The sequence below is a fragment of the Vespula vulgaris genome, chromosome 9 (genome assembly GCF_905475345.1).
Source record: "Vespula vulgaris chromosome 9, iyVesVulg1.1, whole genome shotgun sequence".
In the NCBI taxonomy this organism is placed as follows: domain Eukaryota; kingdom Metazoa; phylum Arthropoda; class Insecta; order Hymenoptera; family Vespidae; genus Vespula; species Vespula vulgaris.
Window position 1 is genome coordinate 5,474,639 of NC_066594.1, and position 21,622 is coordinate 5,496,260.

Below are 21,622 nucleotides of genomic sequence, written 5' to 3' on the forward strand. Positions count from 1 at the left end.
ATCGAAGTATTCGGTTCTTTTCTCTCTTTCTCTCTCTTTCTTTCTCTTTTTTTTTGTATATTTACATATTTATACTTTCTCTCGTAGTTTGTAGTAAGTTATTTTCTGATTCGAACTCGGTGTATCTATCCTGTGTGTGAGTAGGAAAATCGTAAGGTGTCGTAAAGAATAGCTGACCGATCGTTGAAATGAATGAGAATGAAAAGGTATTCGTCGATTAATATGACATTTTCAGCAAAGTGGATATACGATTGGACGTCGCTTTGGAGCGTGACAGCAATTCAAACCAATCCCTTGGATCTAGTATGGTCAGACGAACAGATACTAATTTCAGGTAGGATACCTGATAGGAATTCGGGACATGTGCTACATACGAGAATATATTCGGGTGATGCAAGAACGTGAAATGATTCTAAAGTATTTTGTAAAAATTGTAAGGACAATTTTTGTTTCTCGATGTAATATCTCAAATAGCTCGACTATAAAGTATATTATTTCAACTAAAGAAATCGAAAATGTCTTTTCTAACAGGATCGATAATTTATTTAAATTAAGGTAGACGATGAAGATGGTTGAACGAGAAAAAATGGAGAATGGAATGAAAGCCAATACGGATGGATAGAAAATAGTCTGAAATTTAAAAAAGAAAGAAAGTAAAAATGAAAAAGAAAACTCAGATGCAACGTAACCAAGTAACTATGGTAATCCGAGTAGAAGGAAGAGTAAAATAATATAACGCACTATAAAAATGGTAAGATAACGATGCTTTCAACATATGTGTTTTCTTTTGCTCTCAGTCGTCGACGAAATATATCGATATAAAGCAATTCGATACGAAGCAAGTGCTATGTAACATGCAATTGCTGAAAAGAGTGCAAGATCTCAGTTTATAAAAAGCAAACACTTATTCCTGTTTCCAGGTCAATGATCGAACGTATTTACCTATAATTGATCGATGAATGGGCAAATATGAAACTTGAAATGAATTTGCCGACGTTGATCGAAACGAATCATTCGTGCGTACACAATTGCACTCATTTCGTGTGTTCTCATTATTTTTCAGAACAACTAGTCAATTTTGATTCGATTTTGAAACGTTCGAGATCAACGAATCGAGTTTAAAATATAACAAATTATATCCTTCAAATAATCAACAAATATAAACTTCTTTCTTTCCGTTGCTTTCTAATTATGATTCTTTTGAGTTAAAGCAAGAGTATAGGAGGAAAAATAAAAAAAAAGGAAAATCACGTTTAAGTTCAAGAATAAAAGTTTTCGAAATTCTTTTACTTATCTTAAAGCTCGCTCTAATTGGTGAGAAAGTATGGTAGAAAAATTCGAGAGAACTTTTTCACCGAGGAATATTCCGATTGGCAAAATCGACGGCAAATTCCAGTTAGTAGAAACTTTCTGATAAGCGACTTTCTCCGTTTAAATCCAAATCGTAAACGATGAACGAACGGAGGTCAGAAATTAGAGGCACGACCGATGTGAAATACGTGAGAAACTACCCGAAAATCGTCGATCGATGAAAATACCAATAGTGAACCAATATACTGGACCTTGATTTTATTCTTACAATTCGATGGACCGTTTCTAATCCCGCAGCGTCCGCAAAACCGAATATTCGAAACTTCGACACACACACCAACTCACACACACATACGCACACACACATAGTACGCATCGCATAACAAAGGTTTGACATTTACGATCGCGTAACGCGGTTTGCTTTCTCGTATATAGGCTTGCTGGTGCGAATGTATAAGCATACAGAGAGAGAGAGAGAGACAGGGGGTGGGGAGGGGAGGGAGGGAGGGAGAGGGAGATCAACGTGCAGAGAACGAAGTTCCGAAGAGAACTATGCAAGAGGGAAGCGAGATCAATCGATTTCACTGGCGGCAAATTAAAAACCAAACGACAGAAGTATACCTCGGCATTCAAGCCGAAGCCACGCGTTTTGATTTCGACGATTCCTGCGGTAGTTATGCTTTAACGCAACGGCACTTAAATAAATTATCAATCGCGTTGAAAGCCGGTCTCGACGACTCTAGGGCCGCATACGCGACGAAAAGGGAGAAACGGAAAAGTGAGATGGACCGTCGAGGGCGATTAAGCAAATATCCAATATTCTTTCTTTTTTCTCTATACCTCTTTTCCTTTCTCTCTCTTTTCCACTCTCTCTCCCTCTCTCTCTCTCTCTCTCTCTCTCTCCCTCGTTCGCTTTCTCTGCTTTTCCATACTACCAGCAGGCCATCATATGAATGTACCAATCTCGTTTTATTCGTTTGGTCCGATGCTTTTATTTGCGGTACGCCGGCATTTCCCGTTTGTTAACCACTGTCTACCTTTGCCAATTCGAGCATTACCGAAAGTATAGAAAGTGAGCGTGGCCATGGACTTGCCCGAACATATCGACCTTCGACGCGAATGAAAAACGAAGAACAAAATACACCGTCCAGTTCGAAGAAGCGTTTATAAAGAAAAAAAAAAAGAAAAGAAAAAAAGAAAGGAGGAGAGAAACGAAAGAGAAAGAGAGAGACAGAAAGAGAGATAGAAAGAACACTCGTCGATCACGACGAGATTAAATTTCTTATCGCGCTTTAATGCCTTACGAAACATCAAGGATTCGCTTCTCGAATCGAATCCGACGCCTTTTTACAACCGCCCTTTCGAAGTCGTCTTACAGAAAAGAAAAAAAAAAAGACAGAGAGAAATGCATTGATATACATTACGGACCACTCGGATCTTCTCTTTCTACTTTTATTTTCTAGCCATCAATGACCGTTATACGGTCGGCACGTGAATCCAGCAACATCGATGGATACCGATCTACCCGGTCAGGAAGAAAAACGAGAGATCGCAAGGCCGGTGTTCGCATTGGATTCGTGCTTCAGGATAGAGAATCGAGTTGATCTTCTTCCAGGCTTTTACGATGTATAAAACTGCTCTCAATGCGCTTCGAGCGAACGTTATATAGCAACCTCCTGTTCGCACGACGCTCGCATGGGCGCACGCGTACACGCCTACATCCGTACGGTTTCTTACTCGTTTACTCCTCACTACTACCTTCATAGTTCATTGCCTTCCATAGTACAGATATCCTACGGGATTAGGAGAAAGAAGGAAGGGGAAGAAGCAAGTCGAGAGTCAATATCCTCGAATGAAAATGTTTCTCCGTAGACGGCCGGCTTTGCCTCCTACCATCTTCCCTTTCTCTTACCAACTTTTTACTTTTTTTTCTGCTCCTCCTCCTCCTTCTTCCTCCTCTTCTTCTTCTTCTTCTTCTTCTTCTTCTTCTCCTTCTTCTTCTTCTTCCTCTCGCTTTTCTTATCCGTATGATCGCACCACGATGGAAGACGGCAAAGTAGTCGCCGTCATAGAGATCGTGAGATCTTCGTGAAAAATCCTTAGTTAAATTACCAGAGAGACCTGCGTCGTGCTTACGAGTTTTCCTTTTCCATCCCTTTATTTCATTTTACTCTGTCTCTCTTTCTCTCCTTTTTCATTCCTCTCCTTCTACTTCCTCCTCCTATTTTTCCTTTTATTTTTCTCGTAGAGCTCTCGATTACCGTAGGATTTGAATTTGTCGAGCGGAAAAAGGAACGCACGATGTTACCCCAACGTCTCGATGGACTTAGCTTCCACGATTTTCTTTCCTTAGATATCGATCCCTTTCGCGTAGGACTGTCTCATACACCTAAGTAGTATGTAGATATATATATATATATATTTTTATCAAACGCGCCGGTCATTCGATGAAAATGCTAGCAGCGAACATAGTCGACTTTCTTGTGCCATTGCATACAAATAAGTTTTTTCTTTGAATATAGAAGAAATCTTTCGAATATCGATTCTAAAATAAAATAAGTTGAGAAGTTTTAAATTGAAGGAGAACATCTCGGGGGGGAGGACAGAAAGAAAAAACGAAAAAGAAAAGAACTTCTTTTAGATATCGCGTTACAAGGGGCAAAAAGGGCTTCTTCTTTTGACGATTTTCAACGTGTCGAGTCATTCGTAAAGATAAGAGGTATCAGGATGAAAACGATCGCGAGCTCGAACCACGAGAGTGCCCATCGATTTGAACGATAAAATGTGAACGACAACGCTCGACATTCAATCCCGCGTCGACAACGAATTGGTTTTTGCCCGTTAACCGAACTCACCCTGTACACACCCTTCCTCCACCGATCCGTAGACCGATCCTCTTTCAACGGCATTAGTCAACCATCCGACAAAACTCGAGGACAGATCGATCTTTGCGACGTAGATTCGACTTTAACGTTCGTAAAGCTCTCTCTTTCTCTCTCTTTCTCTTTCTCTTTTGTTCCTTTTAGTAAGGGAGTAAAAGCGAAATCGCGCACGTGTTAACCTATCTCTACGTATAGATATATATTTATATGTATATATATACACATATATATGTACGTAATACCTACGTATTACCTACATATATGAATGTATTTGCGCGCGCACGACGCATACCGTAACAACGAATCGGGTTCCGAGGATGCACTTGACCCTCGGCACAAATCGTGGCCGAGCAAATCGATTTCGGTGCGGCGCGGCACCGCAACGAACTGACGCTTCAAAACGACTATACGCTCCGTAGGCATATTCTCGATTCCTTTCAAGAAGATACTCAGAGAAATGAACTAGAAAACTAGTCGATTGCTTTTCTATTCGCAGTTCCATTATGAGAGTTGTTAAATGTTGAAACTTATTTTATTCCAATTTTTAATTGTTTCCCGTCTCCGTTCTGCATAACATAAAAAATTTCTGTAACGAATGTAATAACTTTTATATACTACGGTCGTCGTGAAAACTAAATAGAAATTTTGAAAAAGGTACCTATGGTAAGTTAAAAATTGCAGACACTTATCGCTTTTAAAAAGTTGAATTGCAAAGAGTTAATTAGCCTCGAGGAAAGTTTATCGAGTGGTATGATCGATAGGAGAGGTATAAAAAATCAAGATAAAATACGTCTATGTATAATGCACCGAGCTCACAGAATTGCCCGCGGCAAGTCACGTACACCTTACCTTCCTCCTTTCTTCTTTATTTTTCTTCTTACTCTTTCTGTACTTCGAAGCGCGCGAACCGAAGGCGTGAACGCATTCGGACGTTTTTCCGTTCGGCTTTTCAATTTCGCCGCGTCTCCGTACTCTTCTCTATCTCTTGAAGAAAGAAGCGGAAGTCGATCGGACGGAAAAAGTAAAAACCTTTTCGAGGCTCCTCGAGACGCGTCGCAGCATCCGAGCGTTCTGGACCGAGTTCGATGAATCTCGATAGTACTATATACATATATATGTGTATATATATACCTGAGTATATATACATACATATATATCAAACGTTATCGTGTTTGAACGAGGATCTTATACGAAGAGATCTATGAAATAAAGAGAACGAGAAGAAAAAAAATCACGAACAAACGAACGGAAAGGAAAAAGGAAAAAGAGAGAAAGAGAAGAAACGATAGAAATCGTAAGGGGAGAAAAAAATCTTGCGAGAGGATAGGTGAGAGAATTCGCGATCACAGTCAAGACACGTCGATTTATCGCGCGAGAAAGAACCGAAAATTCGAGAGAACCAACGCCGGAAACGTTTCGCGATAGATGTTTGCCATAGAAGAGAATGGTTTAACCGTACTTCCGCCAAAGTCCAATCTTCGTGCGGTGGGTGAAGAGGGAAAAAGAGATGAAAAAGAAGGGATGGGATCGAAGGAAGAAGAAGCTTGCGGAGAACGTTACCATTCGTGGAATGTCTCAGTCTGAAAACGCGGTCGTCTACCTCCCGGAACAAGGACATACACAGTAATATCTCGGATGAGATTAAACGAAGCTTGCATTCTTCGTTGCACGATGCAATGCGGAAGAACGCTTTCGGTAAATACGATGCTTCCCTTTTTCTTTCGTTTTCTTTCTTTATCTCCGCCTTATTTCACCACCCTCCACCCACCACCCACCACTACTTGCTATGGTTAACGAAAAGCCACCAACAAAGCCATCGTCCTTGCCATTCGAATTTGCTGCTAGCATCTCGCGACGCCCATTCTTGTTCCTAAAATCTAAGTCTAATCTCGCTCCAGCTTTCGTGTTCTATATATGATACGTACCTGTGTACGTATTTACCTATATACATATATAGTTACCTATGTTTGGATAAATGCGTCGAGATAACACGCTGCATCGATGTAAACTACAAGAAAACAGTCGCGATATTACCGCGACACGATGCCTCTAAGAAATGTAATTCCCGTTCTGCTACGTGAAAAACTATTTTCTCTTAAAGTTAATTTTCTTTCTAAACCGATTAGGGACATACGCCGAGTTGAGATGTTCTCTGTGTTTATTCTTTCGCGTATTTATATAAATAGATATAAGTAGATATATATATATATATATATATATATATATATATATATATATATGTATATATATGTATATATATTGCTATAGAGTGATTAATCAATCGTGTGTATATATATATATAAAGATGGTCTTGCCTTACGATTGCGTTCAAGATCGGTAAGCGAGCTTTGATTAATCGCGCGTCATTGCAAGACCTAGCCATGCGTTTTTTCTTCCTCTCTTTATTTAACGAACTTCTTAATGCCCTCCTTTCCTTACTTATACGCTCCCTCCCTTTCTATCTTCTTATCTCTATTTTCTACTTGTCTTCTTTGAATGACAGTGATCCATTTCGCACATTGTCTCTCGTGGTATCGCCAGACAAGAGAACAGACAGCTTTCTCAATGCGACATGTCGAAAACATCTAGCAATATCGCTACGTTGGACGATGTGACAAGTCGCAACGATAAAATATAATTACGTCATTGGAGAGATGGTACTCGAAAGAAAAAGGATCGTAACTTACATTGGATTGGTGGAGTTCCAATAGATGTCCGGCAAGCGGGAACAGGTGGCCTCCCGAGGGAAGGCCTCCATCACAGCCAACAGCAGGAGAAATAGGATGAACCAAGGCATCGTGTCGAGCTGAATCTTGAGACCGTTTGCGTACCGCTTCCAGGAAAAAAATGTGTGTCCTGTCGGTCACCTGTGAAAGATAATGTAAAATAGATTAGATAAACGAACGTTAAGTTTTCTCTTTAACTTGAACAAAGTCAAAGAAACTCGCTAGACAAGCCGACGCATCCATCACGCTAGTTTGCCCAAGGAGAGTAGGATGTTTTCGTGCAGGCAGTTAGGGCAAAGGCAAACAGGGCTGCTTCACGTCGACTCACGCAAGATCGCGAGTCGTAAAACGATCCCTAATACAGGTTCGAAAGAGCGAAAACTTCGTTCCCGCTAACCTTCCCGTTCTAAACTTAATCTTCGCGCTTTCAACTTTACCGCTTCGAAAGCACTCGCGTTTAAAGGTACCTCTCGATAATCTAAAAATGGATTAACGTCCCGGACCTCAACTAGCTGAGCTGAACTAGAAGGTTGGGTAAGTGAGGCTAGGGTAGAGAGGGAGGGGGATGGGTACGGGTATATTGCGGAAAAGTGGCAACGCGTACTAACGAAGGTTAAGAGTCCTTCTATCCAAGAGGAGTACGAAAATAAAGGCCGGTAAGATCTCTGAGAGCGAATGGATTAAGGAAAAGAACTTCGGAGAGGGAAAGAGAGAAAAAGAGAAAGAAAGAGAGAGAGAGAGAGAGAGAGAGGCAGAGAAGAGAAACGATCGTGAAAGAACGGATGAGAAGGGTGGCAAATCTGTAAGCCGCTACCGGACAATAAAACTAAAACGAAAGGAAGAGAAGGAGAAGAAGAAGTGGGAAGAGTCAGGCTTCGTATAGCTTCGAAGTCAGCCGCTCCCAGGTAAAGCGGTCTACGAGCAGGGAATTCTAATGGATTCACCGAGACAATAATTGAGAAAAGCGATGGATAGAAACGGAGAAGCTCGATTCGCTGGACTGTATCGAAGAGAGTATCGATAGTAATAGGCCGTGTTAAGCGTCGATCCTTCGAAGGAGTAAGTCGATAAAAGTGTCGATCGGAAGAGAGCAACGCGACTTAAAGGACTCTAGAACGCGGTTATTGCAGTCACGTCGGTGTGTCTAGTCACGACGTTTCGCGGTAAGACGACCAACTGTATGTCTCTGTCTTACTGTCTCTCTCTTTCTCTCTTTCTCTCCTTCTGTTCTTCTCGCATTAACTTTGCTCAATTTAGTTCCCCTCTTTTTGTTTTCTTATCCATTTCTCTTTGGTAGATGAAAACACAACGGAATAGTAAATTCAATTACTCGTAATAATTATCATATTATTTTGATATAATATAAAATAAATAAGACAATAATGATAAACTATTTGTTAAGTTAACCAAAAATTTACAAACATAAATAGATTAACTGGTTTCAATTCTATTAAATTAGGGAGGTCATGCGCACAGTGCGTATTCATTGCTAGAGAAACTTGTATAATTACAATATTCATATATATTCATAAATCTGATATATTAATATTCGATAGCTATATATTCAGTATAAATAACAAACATACATATATACATACATACATGGGAGCCACTTAACGTTCAGTCAAAATAATTTGCACCATCAGTAGTTATATAATAATGATAACTTCGTTTCTCGCTACTACCATTAACGTATAAACACATTTACGTAATTCTTTTTAAATCGACACTCGGTCGTCGAAGAGAACGCCGAACTCTTCTCCGTATTTCTCCAATAGTAAATTACTCGAACGTTCGGCACGAGAAATTTTCGAAAATTTGTACGAAATAAGCTCGATAAAATATCCTAGTATTTTTCTCTAAGAGAATATTTCAACTTTATAATATTACCGGCATGGTACAAAGCTTGTTTCTATCAAGAAGGAAACGATCGCGAAAGTTTATCGCTTTCTTTGTTGAGAAAAGCACGTTTATGAAAGAGAATCGTTCTAGAAAAGGATGGGGAAGAGACAAACGTGAAGCATAAAACTGTATATATCCGACAAAGAAAAATACCATTAAAGGTATACCGTGCTGAGATCTTCCCAGTAGTATCCTTCTTCCTTTCCTTTTCTACCACGTCGTCATTTTCTCGTCCGTGTCTCATCTTCTCCGTTTCTCGCGGACTTCTCTGTGTCGTTTCACGGAATTAACTTCCTAAGATGGTCGTACCTCGGCTCGTTTGATAAAACGTAAACTTTTTCGTCGAGTAATCAAGGTCCTTCGATAGGGTCGTGTAAATTTGTCGATAATGCATAGGACCAATAGTTTCGACTCGCTAATCACTTTACACCGATTCGTTTTACTATTATGTAGATAGGTACATACGTACATACAAATTCGTACGGGGAGTAAGGTCGAACGAAGGCAATTAATTTAACGACATCACCACGAACTCCTTCCTTAGGAGTTAATCTCCTCTCTCAGAGAGAGAGAGAGAGAGAGAGAGAGAGAGAGAGAGAGAGAGAGAGAGAGAGAGTTAATTGCTTGGGGAAGTCAAAGTCGTATGTGAGAAATACGTAGAAACAAACCAACGCGTATATATATATATATATATGTATAATTCGTAGTAAAGGTTATTTAGAGGACTAATGTTTTTTGTACACACAACATGATACATATATATATATTAAATAAAGTAGAGTAAATTAGAAGGAATAAATCATACGTAACGAAAAAATATAGAAACGAAAAATACGTAATACTTATCGACTAATATTAAAAAGAAAAATTATACTCTTATAAAAAGGATAATTAAAAAGAAAGATTCTTACCTTTGGCGAGTGACCGAGGAGACAATGTACAGGCGGTCGTCCCGATGACTTCTAAAACCAATTCGCGTCTAATCTCGAAGCACTGCACTCGCGTCGCGCGAGAAGAAACTTCGCTCGAGGAAACGTTAAACTAAATGTCGACGTTCGAATATAGTGATATGCGCGCGCGCTTGTTCGCTCGCTCGCTGCGTTACGTTGCCGGTGCTTTCGAAGACACGATGATAGACGGAAGGGTGGTGCGCCAGATGTTCCGGCTGTACCGCGGGTTCGACGATAATTACGAACGAGCTATCGATCGTTAACGCGCACGACGAGCGAGCGTGAAATTATTACGACGTATCGGACGACGAAGCGATCAACGCGCACACAGAAAAAGCACAAAGCGAAAAAGGAGGCAGCTTTTGCACGATTACGACGAATCAATCGATTGGTTTCGTTTCCTTCTGTAAACTGCCGTACAAACGTGTACGAATTTGTCGTCGTACGAAAGATAAACAGGCGTAGTAAATGCGATGGATAGGTTGAAGGGGAGGGAGAGAGAGAGAGAGAGAGAAAACGATGTATCTTATCCACAATCTTCTTTCTTTGTTTTAAGGACGAGAGACGAGGACGAGTACGTTGGCACACTCGCGAAGGTCACATTGAACTGTTATTAAAGAGACACGAGATCCGACGAGATCCTCTATATATTTTTGTGTATTTATATCACGACGATAATACTTTATTGTTCAAACAACATCAAGGACGATCGACTATAAATGACTCATACTTCTTTTTCCTTCCCTTTTGCCTCTCACTTCTCTTTCGAAAAATTATTCATCGAGAAACGTTATTTTCGTTTATACGGATATATAGAGAAATATTTCTCCCTCCGATCGACGAACACTAATCTTTAAGGTTAGATTCGTAACGCACGCGTCATCTAATGAAACCAATCGAAGAGAGAAAAAGAACGAATCACGAGATTAATGTATCTGATTGTCTTGGTATTGTAGGCTTAGAAACACCGCGATGAAAAATGTTGCTTTTTGTGAAATACACGGCTTCTGTGTATTCGTAATAGAGCGCAAAATCACTGCACAAATAATTTTAAATGATGGAACAAGTACGAATGCTCGAAGTAACCCCCTTTTTTTTCCTTTCTCGTCTCGTATTTCTCTCAAATAAAAAGCAATCGACGTCGATGCACTCACGTTCGCGTAATGTGGCGAGTTTTCGTGACGGAGGAACACTAATCCTTATTATTTTCCAGGTAACACGTTTTCGATGCGCTTTCAAAACACAAGACACGGCACGTTCGAACGATTCGTAAGCACTGCTCGATTTTCCTCGTTGGTGGCGCTGAGAAACGCACGTGAAATGTCTAACTTGATAGGCCGACAGTCCAATCTCTTGAAAAAAACAACGATGTTTGCGACTGTAAAATTGCTTGCAATTTCTCTATCCCACTATCTCTATCGTACGTTTCGAAAGGATCTTGAAATATCCTGCGACTGCTTAAAAGAGAGCTGCTTGAGTTACAGAGAGCACATTGTTCACTGTCACCGGAGCATTAAATAAATACCACCTGGTATATTCTCGCGCGTTACAGACACCACCTCTTTCGTAATTTTCTAATATTTCTCTCCTCTCCCCCTGTATCACTGTCACACTGCCGAGGACGATATACCAATCGAATCAACGAGATCCGTGTAAATTAGCGTAACTTGAAATCCAAGTGAAGAGATCGCTGAAGAGATGAAGATTTCAAAAAAGAAACTAAGATATTGAGAGAGGGGCGAGTATAAAATCGCACTTGATTTTCTCTCTCTCTCACACACACACACACTCTCTCACTCTCTAATTCACTATCGCGCGAGTTCCTTCGAAGGTGACTCGCAAGTAGAAAAGGTACGCGTGTGTCGCGCGCGTTTACGCTACTTTTCTTCCTCTTTTCCTTTTTCTTCGTGTCAGAAAAGATCGCGTGGCTTTTCTCTATCGCGGGGTCCCGTTCCGTGGTTGCTCGCTCGTCCGTTGGCGGGCTTCGAATGACGAGCCGCGATCGCTCCCCACGCGACGCTCGTCTCCGTTCGTCTCTCTCTCTTTCTCTCTTTCTCTCTTTCTCTTCCTCGCACGCACACAGTACCTTTTTGTCTCTCTCCCTCTCTATTTCTCTCTCTCACTCTTCGTCTGGGGTAGTCGCGCCGCCACGTACCGCGCGGGCGCATGTTTGTGTGTTAGAGAGAGAAAGAGAAAGATAGCGGCGCGCGCAAGTGCCTACACACCAACATATACTTACCGGTACTATCCGCGAGCCGGTAAAAGCACCCCCCGCGAGCGCAGACTTCCGTACGGTGAGGAGGAAGCGAACGAACGAACGAACGAATACCTCTCCCTCTTCTTTCTCTCCCTCTCTTTTTCTCTCTTTATCTTTGTCTCTGTCTCTTCTTCAACCCTCACGCTGCCACCTTCGAATATAGGGTTACGATAGGACCACTGTCCAACGCGAAATACTCTTAAACGGAGATATTTTCTCTCTCTCTCTCTCTCTCTCTGTCTCTCTCTCTCTTTGTTATTTCTCTTTCTCTATATTTCCCTCTATTGGTCTATTTTATTTTCTATCCTTCTTTTATGAATTTCCTCTCTCTATCCTTCTCTAGTCTATTAAATTGTACACGTCGTTGCTTAATAGCTTTCCCTTTCTTTTTCGATAATATACAAATCTTGTTTCCGCTGCGCACAAATCGTAGAGATATGTATTGATAAATATACGATCGGTTGAGACGAGTGTGTAGAGACAAAAAAGATCCTTTTCGTGCTACATGTGAACAACGTATTACCATTTGTTAGGCGTTGATATAACAAAGCGATGGTTATTGAAACACAGCAGTTCGGATGGAAAGGTCGCCAAACAATTGCTGGTAAACATTTAAACATAACAAACTTTCCAGCCGTTTTTATACGACGTATATGTATAATATATAGGTGTATACATTTCCCTATACATTTTTATTTTAAACAGTGATAGTTTATTTAGCCGTTCCAATTCGGTTTTACATAAAATCGAGAACATTTAGAGCGAATTTCGTACATATTCATAACGTATAGCTTAATAGGAATATCTGCTTTTTGTACGTTTGTATTCGAAAATGAAAAGTATTAAGATATTTAGCTGTTCATCTTTCGCTTCATTCCGAAATATTCCAAAATAATTCTATTGCAACGGGAGATCTGTTTATCCATATTTCTCACTTTTGTAGTTCCATATTTATTTCGAATGCGAGAGTGGAAGAACCGTATGTGTTGTATCTGTACACTTTCCGTACTCTCCCGTACTCTCGAAAGAGCTTTGTATCTCTCTCACTGTAAATGTAGGTTATGCCGGCACCAACGTAGCGAATCGCGACAAAGCCTTCTCAAAATCCGCGATTCGTATCTACTGTCGCTAGGCGAAATCTCAACGAGTTCTCTCGGCATTCTCTACGTCCGCGTTCGGACGATCGAAAGACCGAGCTATGTTTCCTTTTTAAAACTTCCGGTATGTCTCCTGGCGACACCCTCGTTCCTTTTGTTTTTAAGAAGTATGCGAGATAAATTCGTGCGTTAAGTACTCTTCACGGGTGGTGTATTTCACATACACAAGAAAAAAAAAAGAAGAGAGAGCGAAGAAGAGGGAGGGACAGAGAGAGAGAGAGGGAGAGAGAGGGAGGGAACGTATGAAAAATATTCTTCGCTTCGCAGCTAGCGTTGGGGAAAGAGAAAGAGTATTTTTCGCGAGCTAGACGACGCGACACAACCCCTCTCATTAGGGGGTGTGCAAGACTCGTGCATGTGTCGCGTAATTAACGCCCGGAAAATCATTACTGTTTTAATTTCAGCCAGCGCGCTACAATCCCGGGTTACGCGATATCTCCCTAGCATCTACATTTAAAGAGGCACATCGTTCGTTGAGCATATGTGTCTCGTAAAAATCGACTTTCCTATTTCTCTTTCCATAATTTCTTTGTATCTCTTATTTGCTCCCTATGTTGCCTTAAATTATATCAAGCATCTTATTCATTAATTACGACTCAAAAATTTTTTCGTTCTTTTCGTCTTTTAATCTCTTCGCGATCTAATTTGTCAATTAAATCGTTCGGTCGAATCGGAGTCCAAAGATTACAACTACGATAAGACTGTTAATATTTGCATGGCGTCTACGCGGGAAAGCCATCGGCAAGATGCAAGCTTTCGGGATATTAAAGTCTCCTTATCTAAAAACAGTTTTTAAAGTGTAACGTAAAAGAAGGAAAATCACGGGGGAACCGCAAGAAACTCGCTGGTTTCGCCGACTCTGGGAAGATCCTATCTGCGTCCTGTTTATCGTTCTCATCTTCTCTTTTTCTTTCTCTCTCTCTCTCTCTCTCTCTCTCTCTATTTCTATCTCTCCCTATCTCTCATTATGTACAAAGTCTCATGAAACCTTCCATCCACAATGAATTCGTCGACTCGAATGGATTCTCTTAATCGTTGAGGAGCGTGGAACCGAATAAGATGTCTCGCAAATAAATTTTTCGATAACGACAGGACTTTGTTTTATTTCTGAAAAGTATACCTTTCTTCATGGGAATGTAATTAGCAACATTTATTTATAAATCCATTCTCTTGATAATGTAACTGCATCCATATTAAATAGAAATGATGAGCAACCACGTAAACCGTTTGTTGGAGAATTAAACCATTTAATTTCGTAACGCCAACTCGTGTAGGACGCCTCTCTATTTCACAAATACACGCTTCAACATTAAATCAAAGAATTGCATCTGTTACGATAAAAACATATAGATATAAAGTTATAAATATCTATATAGATATCCATATGCAGATAATTTCGTGCAATTCGTAATAACGACTTTGATGTCGACATCGATATCAATAAAATCGAAGTGAAATTCATGGCAATGAACGCGCGTTTTGAATCAGTTCGTTTCCGGAGTAATAAAACAAGATACAATTTTAACTATTGTTCGTTTGGATCTCGATGAATACAGTATCGTAACCGGTTGTGGTTGTACGTTTAAGAAAAATCATAGCAAAAAATGCCCGATTCTCGTAGTTAATAACTCAACTCAGAATAAGCTCGTTAAAAAAGCAAAGAGCGAATTTTACGGACGATTTCCGCATTCAAAAATTCAACCACCGGAAATCATACTCGTCCTGACGGTATTTGCGCGGAATCCTCCAACAAGTTCACTCTTAAATACCAACCAGACGCTTTCTCCATTTCTAGGAATTTCTAAGATAGTCGCAACTTAAGTATAAAGTTAATCTTTCTAGAATGATGAAAACTTTATTCGAACTCGCCGAAACTTTGCTTTCTTTATAATTTTTTTTTCCTTTTAAGTAGAACTTGTTCATTTTGGTACTCGTAATATCAACGTGTTCGATCGAAATTGCATAACATGCGTTAAAAAAAAAAAAAAAAAAAGCAAAAGAGAAAAAGCACGCAAAGTTTTTTCTTCCGTAGATCAAATCAACGAATTTCCGATATTATCAGTTTTATCAACGCGTTTCGCTACAAGTTATATCGTTTTGCTGGAAGAGATTTCTCCGTTTTATATTTTTAGTAATCTAGAAAGATCAAGCCGAACGTGTGAAGAGAGGAAGGAAGGAAAAGAGAGTAGCAACGCTTGGTACGTTAGCCCCGACAAAAAAGCGATACACGCGCACAGCTACAACACGAGATACGGTAATCAATCACAGTGCGACACATCAAGATCAATTTTTACGATCGAACGCAACTACCATGCTAGGTTCAACGACTCGATCCCGAATCGAGCTGCGAGCTCGTTAGCGAAGAGTAATCGAGATAACTATATCCCCTAGATTCAACTCTACTTGGCGAAAACGAGATTTGTAAATATTTATCTATGCAAATCTATAAGTATACATCAGAATCGTTTTAAGCTTAACACGAAATTTGCTTTTTTGTTAAGTAGAAAGTTATTCTTCTAATCTCCTTCAAACGTCAATAAAAGTCGTACGGACGATTCTAAGTAATAAAAGTTTTCCCGTCTTAGCAAACAAAGAGAACGAACAAAGCGTAGTCGCGTGCTAGTTCGTTTCTGTAGTAGTATTCGGTTTGAGAATATCGGCCTATCTTTGAAAGACAACCAACCTCGTCGTACGTGTATTGAACTTTCTTTCTACGATTAAATATTTAATGCTAAGATCGATACCGTTCCGTATATCCAAGCTCCGTGACATAAGTTATCCGACTGTTATAGACGAGCCTTTTCCACTGACCAGAACGAGAAACTACGAGTTGGCTCCCGACCCTCTGTATTCCTCGTACGCAAACATACTCGTGTTTCCTACGTCATTCGCAATCCGTTTTACCCCTTTTTGCGGACAGATGTAAACCTCCGGAGTATCGACGAACTTGCGTTACAAGAATAGCATACACCATCGCTATGAACATCCTCTTAACGATTCTACCTCGGGGTAGTTTATTTTTACGCAGCGATATGTAAATCCGATTATTCTAGAGACCATCCAGTGAGAAAGAAATATCACATTGCGATCTATATTCGCAGAGTCGTTTCCGCAGAACCGCGAAGGGTAGAATGAAATAAAATATTCGATAATAAGGCGAGACAAAAGTGTCGCGATATGTCAATACGCTGTAAGCTTCTTATTCCACTTGGAATTACGCGAGATGTCGAGCTAAGACGGAATCGATAGACGCAAAGGCACCAAAATGTCAGGGTAGTATTCATTGACGTAAAACCCTTATGCCTCCGTCGGCTATTACCATCGTTCATAGTTTATCTACCTGTCTCAACGCCCACCACTTTGCGTCCTTTGCCTTCTCTCGAGTCTCGCACGATATGTCACGCCATTTTCTAGAGTGCAACGTACGCTGCAATTCAGCTAATATGCTAATATCATATTATCGCGGAAGAAATAATGAATCTTACTGTTCGTCAGCGGTGTAATTCTTTTATAAACAAAAGGTCAATCGAAATCTATCAAAATTTTTTTTATTATAATTTTCATCGACAGATGCACCCTAAAGCAATCTTAATTAAAAATATCGTTATCTTCCTTTCCGATACGATAGTCATGTCAATTCGATTCCTTCTCGAATAATCCTGTCAAAGGATATTAGCCAATTGCTCATCTCGTATACACAACGTCGATTACCCTATGTGGATGTACAGTTCATATCGGTTAACGAGCTGACCACATGGTCGCCACAGTTGATCCACGTGGAAGCCGTGTCGATGTCCAGTCTCTGATCTTGCGTTTACGGCCAATCAACAGGCCGGATTGGCTTCAAAGGATCAAGGATCTGATATCTGAACTTACACAGGATCATGATCATCAATACTATAAGTACCAACAAGAGTCGCACAGTTATATATCGATGTAATTATTGACGTAAGAAATAAGTTAATAGAGAGGTAGAAATAAACGTTCCCGGTATAATCCAAGAAGAGCGATAGATTGAACATTTTGACCAGCAATGAACTCGACAAGAATCCAAGCTAATGGTGCCACCTGAAAGTTCAAACGGAAAATGCAAGTCAGATATTCAATCCATTAAAAGCATTTTACTCAGGACTTGCTACGTAATACTTGCGATTCCATCGTTGACGCATAATGTACACTCCATACTCGTATGTACATACCACTTGCCTCTAAAGTTCTATCCCCTGTGTGTATTACTCTTGTGTCAATGAAACATCTAACCAAGGATTAAAGTTAGGAAAAGCATTGCGTATCTTGCATAGTGTATCTATTAACGTCCTTCATGTCAAGTAATATGCAAAATGGTACATATACAATACAAGAATTTACACGTCGAGCAGCGTTGATGACTACAACACGTGCGAGAAAAAGGGTAAAAGAAATGAGAATGATCGTAACCCCCTTAACGTCGTTACTCCATTAAAGTAGTGTTGTTGGTTTGGATTACAAATAGTAACTACTGTGTTCCTCTTAAAATTGACAAATAATGGGTATATACTATTGTTCAAGATTGACGGACAATTCTTTTTGTCACAACAAATGAACTCACGCGAATGTGTCTGTTCGTTCTTTCTTTTTATTCTATCATTCTCGCACGATTCTGTCATCAGCCTATCTATCCAACACTGTTTTCACAGCTTTATGTGTACATATACATATATGTATATGTGTATATATATATATACACACATATATATATATATATGTTTTTCGGTATCGCAACTTTACAAACGATAACCGAACGAATGCACGCTGCTACGGGTTTATGATCTTATGAGTTTCTTTTTGCGCATTTTCTTTTCGCAGAAAATCTCCCTCTACTTTCGGTCAAATTGCTGCGACTTAAATTTTCTTTTTATGACCGCTCTATATTTTACAGTCGTGGCTTTTCCTACGACTACCAGCGAACGCAAAAAGTATAAAATTTCTTATCCCGAATCATCGTTTTAAGAACTACTTTGTTTTGCATTTTTATATTTAAAAATATGTATTCAACTCAAAACATTGTTTTTCATATCATTAAAAAAAAAAACCAATTATTCAGATATATAACTAGCCAACTATTATTAAAAGTATATCGTTTTCTATAAAATAGTAATACATTTTGTAACCCTCTAACTTAAAATAGAGTAAGTAGTTATATATACATATAGAAATTTTTTTTGTCGATGCAAGTAAGTATACGATTAACGTAAAGTCTAGGAACTCGTTCATCTTTTAAAGTAGAACTTTAGAAATATCGGTAATGTCGTGAACGTAGGTCGCAATAACGTCAACGAACGAACATAGCACGGTAACACAAGCAATTTTATTTTTATACGATCATATCATGCATAATGAACAACGTTACTATTTCAGCTACGATAACACGTGTTACCATTCACAATGGTAAGCCGATCTGTAAACTTTATCATTCGCATATAGCACCTTGGACCTCAATTTTTCTTTACTAAGAATAAATGGTCGTGTCTATTACGTCTCTTCATAACGTTCACGAAGAATAGACCGCGACAATAACTGAGAAAGTTCGAAAACCCGTATATATCTACCTTGGATAGAAATAACATGCTTTATATGCGTTGTCGTCCACATATAGCTGTAGATGTCTCGATTTATGATTACGAAGAAAAAAATGTACGCGATATTCGGATCAATGTATGTGAGATTTGTTAGCTGACTGACACGTGTCTAAGAAAGAAAGAAGATTGAAAAGTATCTCTCAACTTCTTACAAGTTTCTAGAGAAGTCATTATCGATTCAAACGACAACTTTAAAAGTCTGATTTATAATGTTTTGACATGGAAAGAAAATATATCATGAGTTTTAATGTTTCTATATTTGTATGTACCTACAGTCAGTCATCGGAATCGAATAATTATTTTCAGACTAAGTAAAGTAAAGTATTATCTGTATAAATAAATAAAGTGTTCATATATATATATATATATATATATATATATATACATATCTATTTGATTTAAAAATGTATCTGGATATTTTTTCGATTGAATGGATGTATTTTTAATGAACTTGGAAATTTCCATTTGTAAAACTTCGATATGATAGATCAATAATGATGTTTCGAAACATCGATAAAAATGTTAATGAACATAACACGATTTTTGACGTCTCTTTATAAGTATTTATTAACAGTAAATTACAAAAATTGGATATTTTTTGTTCAAGCAAAGCGTTTTGAATTTAATTTCAAAATATATTCAGCGATAGCTCTATGATTGATTGTATTTGTATCTATTGCTAGTGAACTCCGGAAGATTACTATCTACAATGCCAAGATATAATCGATACAATATTTTTTTATAAATTGTCGAAATAATTGATTTCGTCGTTCACAGGTCCGATAGTAACGATCAATGGTCATTTGATTCAATATCGATCCACTTCTATTTTCCTCTTCTTGAAAATTCATTAGAAAATAATTCAGTAGAATTAACGGAAATTTACATCCTTTTCAAACTACTTGTCAATACGAATAAAATGTTTATTTTATTTCAAAGAAATATTTCAACGCGTACGAGAATCCTCATATTATTAAAAGAGAGAGGAAAAAAAAAGAAAGATAAAATAACTAAGTTAACGAAATTTATTAGGTCATTCGACGAGTTCAAAAGTATTTCCTTTTGTAATTTTGATGGTCTTGCCTCGATTTACAATATTACTTCGACAACTGAACTGTTATCGAAGTAACCATGAAAGAACAACAATATCCAAGCTGGATTTTCTTACTCCATTTCCTACACTCTGCATATACCTACGTGAAAATTTGTACTATTCGTGTGAACCTTCTCGAAGAAAGGTCATTCTCTTTCCTTTTCTTTTTCCCTTCGGAAAGCAGCATGACTGCGAAGCTAGCTCGTTGTGTTCTCCCAATGGCACGAAAGAAGTAGAGAGGCAGAGGGGTGGGAGAAAAGGAAAGGGAAAAATAGATGGGAATTATCGGGAGTCTCAATAAGGAACGGGCTCCTTCATTAGCGCGTACAAGAAAGGCATTCCACGAGCGAATTCTTCTCGTTCTGTTTTTCTCCCGGATCTCTGTCCCTTCGCGTTAATCGCATTATTATCGACGCTACCTCGCGCGCAAACGTCTCTCGTTTCTCGAAAGTAACGAAGAGTAGAGAATCCTGAACTTCTCGATGCATTTTCCATCTCGAGCGATTAAATTACCGGATCGGATAAATTTACAAAGAGCCATTTCCAATTAATCTTGCAAAGATATCAAAAGCAACATCGGTGTTTATTTCCAATTTAAATTATAGGATAATCAGAGCCACGTTCCCGTCCCTGTTTTATTTCATTTCCAATCACGCGGTCCAAAACAAATAATTTTGACAATGATGTAATATAATTAACAGAGAAATTATTTACTCGTTATATTTGATGATACATTGACGAAAGAAATATTATGTTTGAAACATTGTCATAATAACATTATAAACAATTTTACAGGTTTAGTATCAATATTCTCTCCCTTTTTATCATCGTGCATAGACATAGACGGTGAAGTTGATGCCGTGGCTTCTTTGACTCTCAAACTTAAGGGTTACGTTTCCATATCCTGGACCACCACGCGTTAGCTTGCAATAAGCTCCTGTACCATCGTTCTTTCGATCATGAGCACTGACCATAGTGATCTGCTTGTATTTTGGGATATTGAAGGTCATTGTCGTGCTTACAATTCGCATCCATGCAGATTTCTTTACGACATTTTGTTGGAGGATGAGCCTGTCTCCTGGCATTCTATATCCAATGGTCAAGTTGTGGGATTTGCCAGCATATTCTTCCAAATGAGCCCTTGGGACGTATTCTACAGCCGTCACAGCAGCCACAACCACGATCACGAGGATCATCAACTTTTGCACGAACATCTTGATTCTTACTGTTCTACTTTACTCGTTAAAGAACTTGCTCGACTATGCTGAAAGTACGTCAACGTTCCGCTTAAATACACCTTAGAAGTCCTTATCTCTCTTATCTTGGGTTATCTGTATCGATTTACAGTATACTTATGAAAACTTTTTTTCAAAGAATTTCATATTCTTGTAATACATTCACCGTTAATCTAGAGTTTTCGATCATTTCTATTGTTATATCTTTAATGTTATTTACTCGTATGAAAGTAAGGAGAAAGATAATTTATCATCGTGGCTTTTTCCGATACCGGTACTCAATTTAGTTAAAAATACATAAGGAGATTAAACGAAAAAAAGAAGGAAATCGCTCCTAGCATTAGCAGGAAGATACTTCTCGAGAATTTTATTTTTAATATTTAACTCATGCCAGTAATGAGAAAAATACTGTTATAGATTTATTGATACGACAAAGCAAATATTTTTATTACTATGTAAGTAGACAGAGAGGAAGATATATATGCTTGATA

At 38.8% G+C, this 21,622-nt stretch overlaps 1 protein-coding gene and 1 long non-coding RNA gene across 10 annotated transcripts in view; both read right to left on the minus strand.

Moving 5' to 3' along the window:
- The window catches only part of LOC127066381 (uncharacterized), a 576,444-nt gene extending 564,613 nt beyond the window's left edge, over positions 1 to 11,831 (minus strand). For all 9 annotated transcript variants that reach the window (XR_007782366.1, XR_007782367.1, XR_007782372.1 and 6 more), the window contains exons 1-2: positions 9,733 to 11,831; positions 6,881 to 7,060 (exon numbers count right to left, since the gene is read on the minus strand). This is a non-coding gene — a long non-coding RNA (uncharacterized LOC127066381). The remainder of the gene's footprint in view (positions 1 to 6,880; positions 7,061 to 9,732) is intronic.
- Positions 11,832 to 20,460: 8,629 nt separating this feature from the next.
- On the minus strand, positions 20,461 to 21,170 carry LOC127066022 (probable salivary secreted peptide). The gene has a single exon (XM_050999161.1). It carries the CDS (start codon positions 21,108 to 21,110, stop codon positions 20,721 to 20,723), a length of 390 nt encoding a protein of 129 aa, XP_050855118.1. The 5' UTR covers positions 21,111 to 21,170; the 3' UTR covers positions 20,461 to 20,720.
- Between the last annotated feature and the right edge of the window lie 452 nt (positions 21,171 to 21,622).

Bases quoted from the DNA above. Each gene is read 5' to 3' on its own strand.
- LOC127066022 (XM_050999161.1), bottom strand. From the start codon at position 21,110: ATGTTCGTGCAAAAGTTGATGATCCTCGTGATCGTGGTTGTGGCTGCT.